The 15,572-nt window shown below is 40.3% G+C and overlaps 2 protein-coding genes across 2 annotated transcripts; both read left to right on the top strand.

Annotated features, from left to right (window-relative positions):
* Nucleotides 1-895: 895 nt before the first annotated feature.
* Nucleotides 896-3,796, top strand: gpr78a (G protein-coupled receptor 78a). Its single transcript, XM_040004459.1, has 3 exons — nt 896-2,387; nt 2,575-2,688; nt 3,096-3,796. Exons 1-3 carry the CDS (start codon nt 1,714-1,716, stop codon nt 3,337-3,339), a joined length of 1,032 nt encoding a protein of 343 aa, XP_039860393.1. The 5' UTR covers nt 896-1,713; the 3' UTR covers nt 3,340-3,796.
* A 595-nt stretch (nt 3,797-4,391) lies between these two features.
* On the top strand, nt 4,392-11,749 carry cpz (carboxypeptidase Z). Its single transcript, XM_040004455.1, is given in 14 exon segments — nt 4,392-4,689; nt 5,155-5,187; nt 5,846-5,897; nt 6,056-6,378; nt 6,480-6,695; nt 7,244-7,293; nt 7,295-7,441; nt 8,903-9,064; nt 9,426-9,584; nt 9,666-9,801; nt 9,923-10,062; nt 10,414-10,513; nt 10,670-10,815; nt 10,919-11,749. Coding segments are annotated over 14 exon segments (1,962 nt in total). The 5' UTR covers nt 4,392-4,595; the 3' UTR covers nt 11,123-11,749.
* The last annotated feature ends 3,823 nt before the right edge of the window (nt 11,750-15,572 follow it).

Below are 15,572 nucleotides of genomic sequence, written 5' to 3'. Positions count from 1 at the left end.
GTCCATCAGTCACACTCACAAGCCCGCGCATGTTTTTAGGCTTCAAACACATTGCGTTTGAACTGTGTTTGAACTAACTGTGCAGGCATTAGATTTTACATGTGACAGGAATTATCCATGTAACCTTAAATCAATGTTAGCAAAGAAAACAGAATACTGCAGTTCAGTGCAACAGACCTGTCAATACTGCACTTAAAGCACTGTTATTGGTTTTCACTGAAGTGAAAAAGGGGCTTTTTTCTATGTCAAGATGGAGACATGTCATTATTGCCAAAATGAGAACAAACTAAGCCCCAGTTACAGCCTCTGAGTAGGAATATGTAACACTGAAAAGTTAACATCAGGCACAGTAATGTAACCTCAAGCTTATTTCCACCAACTCGTTAAAGGGGTAATATTTTTCTGTTTTTACTGATGATTAAAATCTATCAAAGAGTTCAAATGGAAATACACTGCCCGTAAAGGCAATCTGAAACTGCACTGTGTATATAAAACAACAACCAGCATCTTTTTTTCTTCATTTCTCCCACACGTGTTCCTCCTCCCCCTCAATCCAGTTTCCCTTCAGCTTTTCAGGTTCCATTCGTCTTCTCTTAATTTGCCAGCTCTTCTGTCCTTTCAACCTGCCTTTGTAATCCATATGATCCGTAACACAGCGTATGATGCTTTCAAGAAGTGTATTTAAATGAACATGCGGTGGCAAATGACTTCTTGAAGGTATTTGAGGGCAAATCAAAACAAATCAGTGCTAAGTAAGATGAAGTTCAAAGAGTGATGAAGACACCAGAGATCTTCTGTTGCTATGGAGATGTGTGTGTGTGTGTGTGTGTGTGTGTGTGTGTGTGTGTGTGTGTGTGTGTGTGTGTGTGTGTGTGTGTGTGTGTGTGTGTGGTCCCGATATTACTCATGTTATGGGGACCCAAATCTGCTTTCACAGTTACATCATGGTGACAAAGGGCTGTTTGCTGAGGCAGGTCATTCGATTATAAGGTGAGTATGTGTTTCATATCTAGAATAAAAGGTTAGAGTAAGGCATGAAGCAGCTGTGGTTAGGATGAGTCAAGCTTTTCACACACACACACACACACACACACACACACACACACACACACACACACACACACACACACACACACACACACACACACACGAAAAGCTCTGCTCTCCTTCCATAGTTACAGACAGCACAGCTGAGCTTGTCTTTTGGGATAAAAACTTAAAGCTGGATGCAAACACAACATCCCCATCTCTCACATTAACTCTTGCTCGCATGGATATTGCTCAAGCGTCACATGAGCCAGTCACCGACCGCACGTGCAGGGCGCACGGCATTGCCAGTGAGAGAGGAGGCGCCGGATAGTGCGCATGATCGAGAGTAAGCGCTGAGACCACCCGGCAATCTCGTGTTATCCTTTGCTCAGCTCTTCAATTTGGACTAAACTACTGTCATTAGTGGAGAAATCGGCGCGATCAGTAGTATTTGAGTTCCTAGAAATCTTAAGCAACTTTTAAGTTATTTATCTCAACGCTGACGTGAAGGTTTGTTGAGGCATTTCAGCACCGGACAGCGCTTTCTCTCTGCTTGGCTCACAAGTGCGCGTCTGGCATGTGGCAATGACTATCCGTCATAGCTGGTGGGGGGCAAAAGGAGAGAGCATGGCGGACTCTCCATAACATCCTCCCCACAGCTGCTGCTAACACGAACCACGAGATATGAGCATACCGGAGTTCCTTCTGGAAGTGTCCATTGTGATAATAGCTGTTGTCTCTCTGCTGACCAACTTGTCGGTACTGCTATGTTTCGTTCAGAGCAGCGATTTAAGAGCCCATGTACCAGGAATCTTTATGATAAATCTCTCTTTATCTAACATCCTCCTCAGTATTATCAACATGCCTGCCACTTTTCTGGGGGTGGTCAGTGGCGCAAACCCCTTGGGGGACTTGTTCTGCCACGTCGTCAGCTTTGCCGAGACTTTTATCACCAGTAATGCCATGCTGAGCATGGCGGCGCTGAGCATGGACAGGTGGATAGCGGTAGTATTTCCTCTGAGATACTCCAGCAAGATGCGCTACAGGGACGCTTTTCTGATCGTGGCCTACTCCTGGCTTCACTCTCTCATCTTTTCTCTCACTCAGCTGATGATGAACTGGGGAGGCTACAGCTACACTTACGCCTCATGCACAGTTCACCTGGACTTGGACCAGGTGTCTCAGCTGGAAATCTACGCCACCTTCACAGCGCTGTTCCACGGTAGCACCTTTGCGCTCTGCCTCCTCGTCTTGTGCTTCGCTTACCTGAAAGTTTTGAGAGTGGCTAAGTCACACTGCAAGAGGATAGATGTAATTACAGTGCAGACTTTGCTTCTGTTGGTTGATATCCACCCCAGGTAGAGTGTTTTCTTAGAAAAAAAAAAGTTTGACATGCCTCTGATTTCAAAACAGCTTAATTGGATAAAAGAAATCTCTACTAGTTACGCCATACTGAAAAAAAAAAACGGTTGCGTAATATTAGGTAACATGTTAATGAGTTTATTAATTATTAATGTCAGAAATTAATGTGTTTTTTTTTATCAGTGTGAAGGAGAGGTGCCTAGCGCAACGGAAGAAGAGAAAGCAGCGCGCCACTAAAAAGATCTGCGTCTTCATTGGCTCCTTCATCCTCTGCTTTTCACCATATGTTATCACCAGGTAACCCTTCCAGTGTAGTTAAGTGGAATGGCAGCATGGCACCAAGTCCGTTGTGGCATTTGACTGAACTTTGTTTTAAAATGTGAATGTCTTCTATATTTTATAATATTAAGTCGCGAATATATCTAGAATGTATACATCTTCCTTAAAGTTGAGTCATTACTTCTGTAACACAGCATCATAATTAGCCCTAATAAGGTTTCATTCATTGTATGAATGTTGCAGTGGATTGCATTAGACCCTTTATTTGAACAGTAAAAAAATAAAACAACTTGCCTCTGAACCAATATAACAGGGGAAGAACCCCCATGAAGGCAACAGATGCCTTTTGTTGTTTCCATAACTTTCCATGCTATAAATACACATCCGGGGAAGTGGAATTTACTTTTTCTGTCTTACTCCCACAGGTTGGTGGAATTGTTGCCCTCTGTGCGCATCCCTCGTTACTGGGGCATTGCCACCAAATGCTTATTCTACGCCAAGGCTTCCAGTGACCCATTCGTCTACTGTCTTCTGCGGCAGCAGTACAGGAAGGTCCTGGTTAGTATTATCAGCCGAGTTGTAGGAAAAGATCACTACTTACTGTCTGTGACCAGTGCAAGCAGCACATTTGACACTACAGATGACAGCTGTCTTGCCAGGATTACTTGAGCTTGATGTGGTCATTTTTAAATGATTTAATGCTTTGATCTTTTTTGTAAACGGTCACAGTCTTTAAAGTCAAAAAGGTCAGCAGATTGAAAGAAGTCAATGCCTTGCTCAAGGACTTTTTAACAAAGAACTGTGTCATGTGACTGTTAAAGGAACATTATTTTCCACTGGGAGAGCTGTGAAGGACACATAACAATTCATACTGAACGGCACCTCTCACGTCCGATGTGTGCCGAAGCCTTTTCAGCCTCTACAGATTGCTGTTTCCATAGGGCTCATTAGTTTGCCTGGAGATGCACAACCACATGAAAACTGCAACATGTTTAGTACTGTGGAAATGTATCTATAAAGTGTGATAACACTGGATTTGTCCATTTGCTCATTTATTATTGTTTTATGCTTACATTTTGTTTGTGTTAATGACTGAAATAGAGTGCAAAAATAGATACAAAGAAGATGTGTGAAATTGTTATATCAGAGCACTTTCAAAAATAAACTCCACTGCCACAGATGAAAATCGAGTCTTCTATTTGAGTACTTAAAGTGAGTGTATACTGCAATACTGCATCAGTCTAGACTAGTGAGTCAAATATTATGATCGTGATCTTTTATTAACTGATATGAACTGAACATATTTTAAACTTATATTTCCACGTGTCTCTGTTCATGCATAGAAATGAAGAAGTATCCAATATTGAACGGTTAAACGAAAAAATTAGAAACCTGTGATCTAGAATCTTGTGAAGCTATCATACTTATTTTTGAATCTTTTGCTGCTACCTCTTAAGCCCATGGAAACTGCTGCTAAGCACTTTAACTCCCTGTTACAGCTTGGTAATGGCTTATTATTCTTACAAAAGCTGGGAATACGAAGGTCGATGAAGATTTTCAGACACCCTAATGGTGCAAATCTATCCATACACTGGTGTGTGAACAGCCTCTGCAGCGCTATTATGTCAAATAATAGGCAGAGACACAAACTTTTCTTACTCCCACCCCCACAAGCCACGTTTCTTCCTCGTGCCCACACCCCACATACACACACATACGCGCACAGCACTCTGTGCAGTGAAATATGATCGGCACAGCCGCGCTCCTGGTTCGCCTCAGTTTTTACAGGTCAGGGATGCACCGATAAAACAAAGGAAGGAGGTTTCCGTCCTGTGGGTGGTCATTATCATCCAGCATAGAAAAAGCTTCAAACACACACTGCCACATCACACACCGATTTTTCTGGCAGCGCAAAGCACTCCAACATGCAGCTAGGACTTTTGGTAATGTTTCTTTTCTGGGCGAAAACTTCGTTGTGCGTCCCGCAGCAGAATTGCCATCCAGGAGACGAGTATTTAGGTAAGGTCATCTGGTCCAAACAAATACGCGTACCGTGCAAACCCAAACCTGTGATGCATGCTTAGAGTCCGTGGGAGTTAAAACAGAACTTAACGTCCACACGGTTTAGCTGATAGACTGATTTCGACTTCCGATGTTAAGTTACCCGGATACTAATTCAAATAATTTTAAGGCCTACCTATTCATTTTAATTCTCTGCTTCGAGACAGCTAATAGGCGCTTTTTTAGTCTGCATATTTCTCAGTTTTATTACATAATAGCCAAATTAGACTCTGCAGAGACGTGTAAGGGAGATTTAAGAATAAATGTGTGTGACAGACTCATGGCCAGCTGCTGTTTGTTTCTGAATAAACTGTGATTTTAAATGGAGTTTCTTCTTTGGATTGTTGTTACGATGTCTCCATCTAGCGTTCAATGAGCGATGTTTATATATTTTTGAGTTTGTATTATTTATTTTTTTCACAGGAAGATGCAGCAACAGTGCATATGAAGAAAAACGTATGTGCATTTTTTTTTTACTGGACAAATTTTTAACTGCATGGATTGAATAACGATTGGGTAAACCTAGCCGTGGAGCATGGCCTGACCTTTGAGTCAGGTAAAACAGAAGAGATGTACCTAGAAGATGCAGCATGCATCTGCTCCAGATAGATGAGACAGATCTGTAATCTCTGACATAAAGAAGAAAAAAAAATGCAGTACCAAGGCTCAGCCTGTATGGGAGGATTTGTGCTTGTCTATTCTGTGATGAGGTGCTATATCAGACAAATTAGCAGTTTTCCCACAAAATCTTATAAAAGCTGATAGCAAATGGTGCTTTCCCCCCCCAAAAAATGTGAGTCTCATTGACTCTCATCCAAGAGACAGTGAACAAGTCATAACAAGTCAGGGCTAATGGCACATAATCATACAACATCAGAGCTCTGAAGGCTGGTGAAAAACTCAAACCATGTAATCCATATGAACTGTATCCAAAGAGATAAGGCATTATCTTCAAACTACTTGTAAATATGTGATTTACAGTATAGTCTTTATATTTGAGCACCGGCGGGGAAAAAAACCCTGTAAAGAATACTTAAAAATAATGATTTAGTCAAACCATGTGTGTCCTCTTTTTGACTCCTTATCTTTCTTTACATCTACTCTGCTCCAACAGCTAAATGCACAGAGCTGAACCTGGGCTATTGTAATGATATGGAATACTCTAGGTAAGTAACAGGGCTTGGCCAAGAAATCTGTGCCAACAAAAACTGTAACTACACAACGGTCTCATAAGGTGCTGTTTTTTTTTTTTTTTTTTTTTTTTTATTGTTTTACATGTTGATGTAAATCATGCTGTTAAAAATCATGTATACATTATATCCAGAACCATATTCCCTAACATCCTTGGTCATCGGACTCGTTTGGAGGCAGAGTCAGGGGCAGAGTACCTCCTCCTAAGTGTCATCCATGGCCTTTTGAATGGGGAGTGCTCCCCTGAGATTCGTCTTGTAGGTTGCTCAGTACTGGCCTCACCCTGCAGAGATGACAAGATGGTCAAACCCTGCCGGAGCACATGTGAGGCACTGAGGAAGGACTGCATACATGCCTTTGAGGCCATTGAGATGGCCTGGCCTTATTTCCTGGATTGTGACCGCTTCTTTGCCAGTGACCAAGAAGGCTGCTTTGATCCTCTGGCAGGGCTGAAAGGTAAAGGTCATGTTAATGCACTGTATACTGCCTGAGTAAGTCTGACGCTCTTTTGAAGCACTCTTCTTGGCTTCCCCTAAATCTTGGTGTCCCTCCTCCAGCCAGACAGGAGCAAGCACTGTCCAGTCTCTCTCCTCAGGAGCCCAGTACTATCATTCAGTTCACCTACACCTCCAATGCACAGATGTACAGCATCCTGAAGAGAACAGCAGCCAAGTGCTCTCATATCTCCCACGTCTACAGCATTGGACGGAGCACTGAGGGCAGGGATCTACTGGTGATTGAGTTCACCAACAACCCAGGACAACATGAGCTATGTGAGTAAGGAAGGTTAATGCAAATGTATGATGTTATTTAAAAAAATGTTTTACCTCTCTAAGACTTGGGGAAAACAAATGGTCAGATATTTTACATACAGCATTGCTATTTGTGATCTTATCAGCGAATAGCACCTCCTATCAGTTCTGCAGGGTTTTACCATTATTTAGCTTGATGTCTTAAATGCAAGATCCCTTACTCATCTTTATTCGTTTGGCTTTATATTAGCCCTCTTAAAATTGTTTCTAGCTTTAGATTTTCTACACTAAATATATATATATTCTCAATATAGTGTCAGCTAACAAGCCAGGTGCTTTCTTTAAAAGTAGATAATTGACACAAACATACCTGAAAGGTTATTTTGACCCCCTCCCCTCCTAGGTTGTTTAAACATACACACACATTTATTAAATTCATCAGAACAACTACCTAAATACATAATTTGATTTGTGTTTATTGCTTGTTCTGCTCAAAATGGCAAAAGTTTAAAAAAAATAAATAAGAGAATGCAGATTTAATGATTTGCACTTCTGTCCATGAACTGTAGTAGAGCCAGAGATCAAGTTGGTGGGCAACATGCACGGCAACGAAGTGCTAGGGCCGCCAGCTGCTCATCTATTTGGCCCAGTACCTGTGTTCGGAATATATCCTGGGAAACCAAAGAATTCAGACCATCATCAACACCACTCGCATCCATATTCTAGCCTCCATGAACCCCGATGGCTATGAGCTAGCCGCCTCAGAGGTAGAGGATAACAATGACCCGGAGCTCATCAACCATGAAGTAAATATTGTTAACAGAAAAAAGACAAACTGTCATTATCCGATCTCAATTTATTAATTGATCTTGGTCTATTTAGTCTGCTCAGCTTCAGGTGTGAAGGTGGAAGAGTGGGTCAATCTGCTAAGAACAGTTAATGCACAGAGCTTTTCATTGTGGATTGTGGACTGTGAAATTTGAAACCTAAGAGGAAACTTTTAACTATTTAATACATAACTGTGTAAGCACAGAAGCTCTGCGAAATGACTCCAGGCTTCCACCTCCTACCTCTTTCTCTGTCAGCCTGTCTGCTTGTCTGTCTACATAGTCTTGTTGCCCAGGGCAAGTCCACCTACTCCCAGACAAATGCATAAACTTTGATTTGAATTTGCCAGGGTTTCAACATTTCTGAAATTAAGTGTGCATACATATCATAGCTGGCAGTGGGAAATCTGCATGTACCTTGCTTCACTTATCTAGCCCGTTGAGCAGTTGTAGAAGTCTCTGAGATCTGTTTATTCTGGCATGCATTATGCTGGATTCTCAAACACGGCGAGACTTCTGTGCTGGCATCTCTTAATGAATACTCGGAATAACAACCCTGGTGGTGGAACATTTATTTGAAATGTTGCATAGGCATGCAGCCTTGATGTTGTGCCTCTGCATAAAAAGAATACACTGACTGTCTCCATGCTTTAATGTGTGTATCAGCTGTTTGATACAGGATTGATAAAAAGATTATGAAGTCCACTGTTAGAACTGCCATTGTCATTGCATGTACTGTGCAGTAATTTAAATACAGCAGCACCCACAAACACATTTACTGCTCTGAGTGATTTATCCAGAGAGCATGATTTAAATACAAATGAAAGTTTAGAGTGTATCACACATTTTATATGAATATGACCATGTTTTAAATGTTATGTACTGCATGTAGTGTGGTAACTTTCCATTTGTATTTATTTAAAAAAGAGAGAGAGAGTTAAAAGAGAATGTTGAAATATTTGTTCTGTATATGGACACATATACATAAATGTTTACAGCATGTAACAATTTAAATAATCCCCAAAAATATCTTTGTTGATTATTTGGATGAGATAAAGAAATTGTTGTGCTCATTCCAATTTTATTGCATGGTTGTGCTTACAATGACAATAATGCTTATCTCATCTCATCTTATGTTTAAGACTTAATGGTTTCTGCTTCTATTCGCTACTCTTTCTCTTGACGGATATATGATTTTGTCTTCATGTTAACAATAGAATTAACAGTCATAGTCTAACATGTTCCTTCTTAGATTCCTGACTAATAATCATAATATCTTGCTCTTAATATAGTCACGGCACCTACTAATGTCTGGACATGACATCGTTACAGTTAATGTTGTCATCAGTCTCAGCAGCCTTACACAGTTTAATGCTTTTAGTGTGAATCTAAACGTTTCAGGGTCACTTGTTGAATGGTTGGACCAATGGTCGAACCAATGCCCAGAATATTGACCTGAACCGGAACTTTCCGGACCTTACGTCTGTCTTGTACCGGAATCGACGCAGCAGGCACTACCGTACTGACCACATCCCGATTCCCGACGCATACTGGTTTGGGAAGGTAAGAAGGCAGTACCAGAAAGTTGACTCTGTTCCTCTGGACGTAGAGATTTTTCAGTGGCAGAAACGTTTCGTCAGTCATCCAAGTGACTTCTTCAGTCCCAGTGGACTGCAGGTTTCCCCAAACTTATTACCAGAACATTTTCATAATGACTGAAACTAGCAGTTTTAGTTTCTCCCACTGAAAATGCTACATCCAGATGACCAGAAGCAACTTTTTGGGATTTCTGTACATGGATGATTGAGCATGCATCAAGACTTAAGAAGATAGTACTAATTTACTAACAATTACCAGAAATAATCTCCAGCAGTTATTTCATATTGGCTTCCAAAAATGATTCAATCTTTTCTTTTTACTGTAGGTGGCACCAGAGACTTACGCAGTGATGAAGTGGGTCAGGTCTCTGCCTTTCGTTCAGTCTGCCAGCCTCCACGGAGGGGATCTGGTGATCTCCTATCCATTTGACTACTCTAGACATCCTCTTGAGGAGCGGATGTTCTCCCCCACTCCAGATGAACAGGTAGGGGAGCGGAATTTTATAGATAGCAGATTTCTGATAACAATCAATGTCTACCTTGGCCAATAATCTGCCAATGCTCAGGTCTTCAAGCAGCTGGCTCGCACATATGCGGATGCTCATGCCACTATGTCAAACAATGACACAGAGAGGTGTGGTGCCTCCTTTTATCGAACTCGGGGGATTATCAATGGGGCACTGTGGTACAGTTTTGCTGGTGGTGAGATACTTTTAACTCCACTCCTTAATTCTCACAGCAAAAGACATAAATCAAACTTCTTTACGTAAATATTTTTTTCCCAAGTTTCCCACAATGTGTGCACCTCTCCTACTTTTTGCAGGTATGTCAGACTTTAATTATTTACACACTAACTGTCTTGAGATAACCGTGGAGCTTGGATGCGACAAATTCCCCTCAGAGGCTGAGCTTTACCCAGAATGGAAGAGGAATAAAGAAGCTCTCCTCAGTTTTCTTGAATCTGTAAGTGCCACTTTTTTTTTCTTAACTGTGAATAAAGAGAAATATCTGTTCAAATAATAATATTTCAAAGTTAAACAAGATATAGTAGCATGTTCATAATCTATATGTCACACACACACACACACACACACATATATATATATATATATATATATATATATATATATATATATATATATATATATATATATATATATATATATATACTATACTATACTATATATCTGTACTATAAATCATTGATGGTAAGTGAATTGCTAAATTATAATGTTGAACGCATGGATAATTACTCTGTTCAGGAAAAAACTACGCTTGACAAATCATGCCATTGTATTCCTTTTCTCTAAACAGGTCCACAGAGGAATAAAGGGAATAGTTAAGGATGGTAATGGTAATGGAATAAAAGATGCAACAATTTCCATCAGGGGTGTTAGAAAAGATGTCACCACAGGTATACATAACTATGTCAGTATTTGATGTGTTGGAGTCTTACTTTTGTAAATGTGTAAATTAACCTTAGACAATACACATTTTACTGATTTTCTTCTTTTAACTTTCTTCACTTTCCCTCCCACCGTTCTGCGTCTACTTATTGCCTTTCTTCCAGCTGAAGATGGAGACTATTGGAGGCTGCTTAACCCTGGAACTCACATCGTGACAGCCACAGCCAAAGGATACTCCAAGGTCAGCAAGAGAGTTTATTTGCCTCACACCATGAGCAAGGCTGGACGTGTTGACTTTGTCCTGCAGAAGGTTTGTCTTCAAAGTCCCGCTGTACCTTCTGTACCACCTTCTTTTAAATATTACCTCCTTCCTCACCTCTGCTCTAACATTTTCACTCATGTCCTGCATCCAGGTTCCCGTGGAGCCCGACATTGATGACCACCTCTTCCCCACATCAGACACATGGGATCGATTTGACCCCTACAACCAGTTTGAGCAATACAGGGATCCAGATGTGGGTGATAGTGGGAGAGAGAGGGAGGAAAAACCATGGTGGTGGAACTACTTCTCCCAGTCTGGTATCTCACCTCCAACCTGGCTGCTGAAAAATGTGTAGACACATTTGGGACAATAAAGATCCTGATTACCACCTCCACCACAAAAGGAGACTGGTGAAGGACCATTTTACATCCAGTCCCACTGGTGTTCTCAGAGGCGTTTATGTAGCAGGAGCTGTGACACTAACCAGCAGTAACCCAACACATTGCAGTACTTCCTGTAAGGAAGTGAATTAGCATTTTTTCCAAGGGGCAACACATTTAATTTTGGGCTGTGAGTGAGATTTGGGGGCAGCATTGCTTTGAAGCAGCATTTACTGAATAATGAATGAAATATGGATGCCACAATCATCCCCTAAAACCTCATCACAATAGAGAACACAATAGAAGAAATGGGACTTGATATTTTTCTTACAGTTTTACAACACTGCATCTGCACACATTTGTGTACATTAAAAAATGAGTTGGGATTTGTTATGTTTATTTTTTTATGGGCATGTACAAGTAAATTTCTTGTAACATTTATCCATATTTTATACAATACACAAAAAATGTAAGCCCACTGGATCAGTAACAGCATGTGACATAGAGCTTGGATTAGCAGCAACACTGTGGCATCTCAAAACTGTAGAAAGCCTTGCTTTTCCTCCACAAGCATAACAAATAAACAGTGAATATTTCTGGCACTCATTTGTTTCAATTATATTTCAACTTCGGGGAGTGGTTTTCGTGTTATGTCACTAGAGGGCGCAAGAGAACATATAATGGTATTTTCGTCGACTTCAACAATGAATTCTCTAATTAGCGTAAAGTCCATTTGTATTCTTCATTAAAGAGTTTATACATTTATTTATCCTAGTGTTTAGTAATTTGTTAAATGTTAGAAAAACATTTCGCAGTTCAATTAAATTTCCACACTTTGATTTTTCTGCGTTGAGTTAAAGGTCCATGCGAATCTCAGGAATACCCAGAAGAGAGGATAAGCTGTCACAGTGAAGTTGTTTTTATTCTTATGTTTTTAAGCTATCCAGCGGAAGAACATGTAGCGCTGGTGTGCAAGTGCGTCCTGTATCCTTGCGCCTTATCCAGGTGCTCTGTTGTGATTTTTTTAGCATTGAACGACAGTTGTTTTGCTAACAAACTCCGTAGTCATATATGTAGTACCACAGTTAATGCTGCCAGCTGCTCCGTACATTATTACTCTTTGCGTTTCTGAAAGGAGAATGTGAACTGACAGTTGGCAAGTTATTGACTTGTATCTGCGAGAAAAGCCCAGCGCAACGATGCTATTTTTCAGTTTGACACATGACTTTCCTTCAGGTGCAAACTTTAAGGTGATATAGGCTATGTTCACACAGAGGTAAGTTGCGCAATTCCTAACAATTTGTAGGCATATTTAATTCAAAACAGATTTAATTCTCCCCTTTCCAGGTTAATGGCTTTTCACCTCTGGGTAGTTTGGTTGAAGTATTGTGGGTTTTGTGGGAAGAGTTGTTTAAGCGTGCACTTCCCCTCCATTGCTCTTCTGTTCGGGCCTATAGCCTATAAAGTAGAAATAGTAAGTACTAGTGATACTAATACAGTGAAGCAACCTGAGTTGGGCTGTGTAGATTTTAGAAACACTCTTCTTCTGAGTCCTTCTCACTGAACCGTGCTGCTGATATTAAAGCAAGAACACGGTTATACTAGATGTAGGTTTTCTTTTTGAAAAGGCCATATTTGCATGCTATAATTATCTTTTTTTTTTCTTTTTCCAAGGCGGTGTGTTCCCAGATGCCTCCTCCTTATGTTCCTGGAGTGAGTTTCCATCTGGCAGTCTTCCACTAAGGTCTCTGGCCCTCTCTCTTTCTCTGGCTTTCCCAGTGCACCATGTAGTCACTTTCAATCTGACTGCATCAGTTTCTCCAACATAACACTTTTTAACACTCTGCATATATAATGCAAATGCCAAACCACTTTGCTCTGAGCTTCCTCTATCCTGCTCTCGTCCTCGCCTTCCTTTCCCTCTGCGTTAGTCAGTCTTTCATTCCTATAGCTATCTAGCTGCTATGCCCCAGGAGTAGAGGCCTGCTCAATGTGGCAGAGATGATTTGTTTGCTTTGCAATTATTTTCCGTCAGTGGAGACAAATGGATTCATACTGCATAGAAAAATGCACGCAGACGAGGCTGGAGTGACGAATACCATGGAACATACTAATATGTATAGCCCAAAGATAAAGAGGTGAGATGAGGAGTATAGGGATCCTTGGGTAAACTTTATAGACATATTGAGGGACCAAAAATATCTCACTTCCATAAGACTGTGCTGTGTGTTGAAATGCATAACTGTGAGCCGCAACAAGTAAATGCACTATAATGTTTTAAAGTGACAGGTTGCTGTGCTATTCTAAATCATAGTTTGTAACCCCAAAATGCAATGTGTATATAAGTTTACCAGCAGTACTAATTTGGATTGAAGCTCTTTTTATTTAAATGTAGGCTTTTGTACCTACACGTAACTTTGTTAAAAATATATTATTGCACTGCTCATATGCAATTAAAAATAAGTTTTAATGAAAAGTAATGCCTCCTGGATGATCTTTTTACACATTTTGAAAAAAAAACCCCATAGAATTAAGTGATATTTCAAATGAATTTGATTCTAATTATTGTTTTTGATACAGATGAAGTTTGAACTTTATGAAGATTAATGTCTGTAGTAACCCAAGCTGAAACACAAGTAACCATGCTACACACACAAGACTCAGTCTGCAAGTCACTGGACACAAAAAGGCCCTGTAGCACATTTCTTCACTTACTTGATTGAAAGAACTGGTTAGTGGTAAGCTTGGTGCGATACAATTGGTAACAGACAAAATTTTTCAGGCGATTTTTAATGTGTTAAACAAACAGTTGTAGAAACAAGGGAACATTACCAAATTTACCAAAAAACCCCAATCTAGGCTATAGGCAGATGGTAGTCCTGTCACATTTGACACTGAGACTGTTAAGGATCTTTTGTCTTTTCTCACAGTCTCTGCTCTATGTTGATGGTTTTTTAAAAAAAAACAAAAAACCCAAAACATTTCTATCACAAGCGATTACATGATTTAAGTTTTAAAAAGATAAATATAATATTTCCAAACCAAAGTTTAAAACAAAGACTGTTCAAATACTTTTAATCTTTTATCAATTTTGTTATCTATGTTTTTTCTTTATTTTTGAGTTTTGTGAACATGTAAATATGAAAAAACGAGCACTTTAAAAAAATACGTTTTGAGGTACACCAGCATTCACATAGATAAGCAGTTATGGGGATGGGGGGGTGGGAGAGAGAGAGAGATGTTTAAGTTCTTTTTAATAATTTTCCCAGTAGGCATCACTGGGAAAATTTTCTTATTTAACCATGGTCACCCATGGTTAAATAAGAAATTTTGTCAGCAAAGCTTTGTTGTAGCATCTCTACAATTCTCCCAAAGTAAAATATCAACAGTTAAGTAAACAGTAAAGTTTGAACGTTCAGTGAAGAATCAAGCAGTCTGTGCTTGAAGTAGCTTTGTAAAGTCAGGTAGCCAGCAATTGTTTCCAGTTTGGTTAGTCTGAAAACACATGCCTGTTGTTCTGTATTGCTTAACGAGACTAAATAGCCAAAAAGGTTTAGCTCATACAGAACAATGATAACATAGTGATATCTATAAACAACAGAAAGAAGAGTTTTATTTTGCTGGCTTGGTGAAATACGCCAAAAATACGAATAAATGCCAATAAAATTGGTGGCAGTCTTTCTTTAGCACTGTTAAAGCTCTAATAAACAAATGAGAAAACATGATTTCTGTAACTCTTTATTAGACAGTATGTAGTTATAGAATACACTGGAAATGTTTGGTCTCCTCTTATGCCCCCAATATAGGACACACAAAACTGGGCTGCAGACTTTTGTGTGTCTGATGAACTTTCAAACTATCCACAGTAAAAGAGATTAACCTTTTCCTCCCAACTCATGTCTTCTTGGGTTTTCTTTTCTTTTGCCTTCTGTCTTCCTTTCTTTCATATGACCTTGTCTCCCCTTTTCTAGTGTCTCCGTTGACTATCGCTTGTCCTGTCCCCCCCCCCCCCCCCCCTCCTCCTCTTGTCTCTCCTTTACCCTCCTTTTCCTCCTTTTATATGAAGGGCAAGTTCAGGGGTCACCAATTACTCTGAGAGGGCTGAGAAAGTTGTATGGGCTTTGCCCTCGGGGCTGCCATGTTGCATTATCATCAGGGAGATTGCAGGTACGCAGCAGCCACTGGCTGCTGGCACAACCGCCACAACGTCAGCCCTAGAACCAGGCCATATAGACTTAGCCAAGTTCAAGCTGTCCTTATGCCTGAATGGCTGGCTGGCTTCTAGTCGTTCCCCCTCACTTACTGATCTGCTGGGCAGAACTAATATGTATGTCTAGGACCCCTCTACCAAATTGTTTTGGCTAGCTGTGCTGATAGGCTTACTTTTGTGCTGCATTGTGGCTTGTGCAGATTTGTGCCTTGAAG

This window comes from Simochromis diagramma, unplaced genomic scaffold (genome assembly GCF_900408965.1).
Source record: "Simochromis diagramma unplaced genomic scaffold, fSimDia1.1 OVJJ01000487.1, whole genome shotgun sequence".
Taxonomy (NCBI): domain Eukaryota; kingdom Metazoa; phylum Chordata; class Actinopteri; order Cichliformes; family Cichlidae; genus Simochromis; species Simochromis diagramma.
This window is presented reverse-complemented; position numbering and strand designations above follow the sequence as displayed.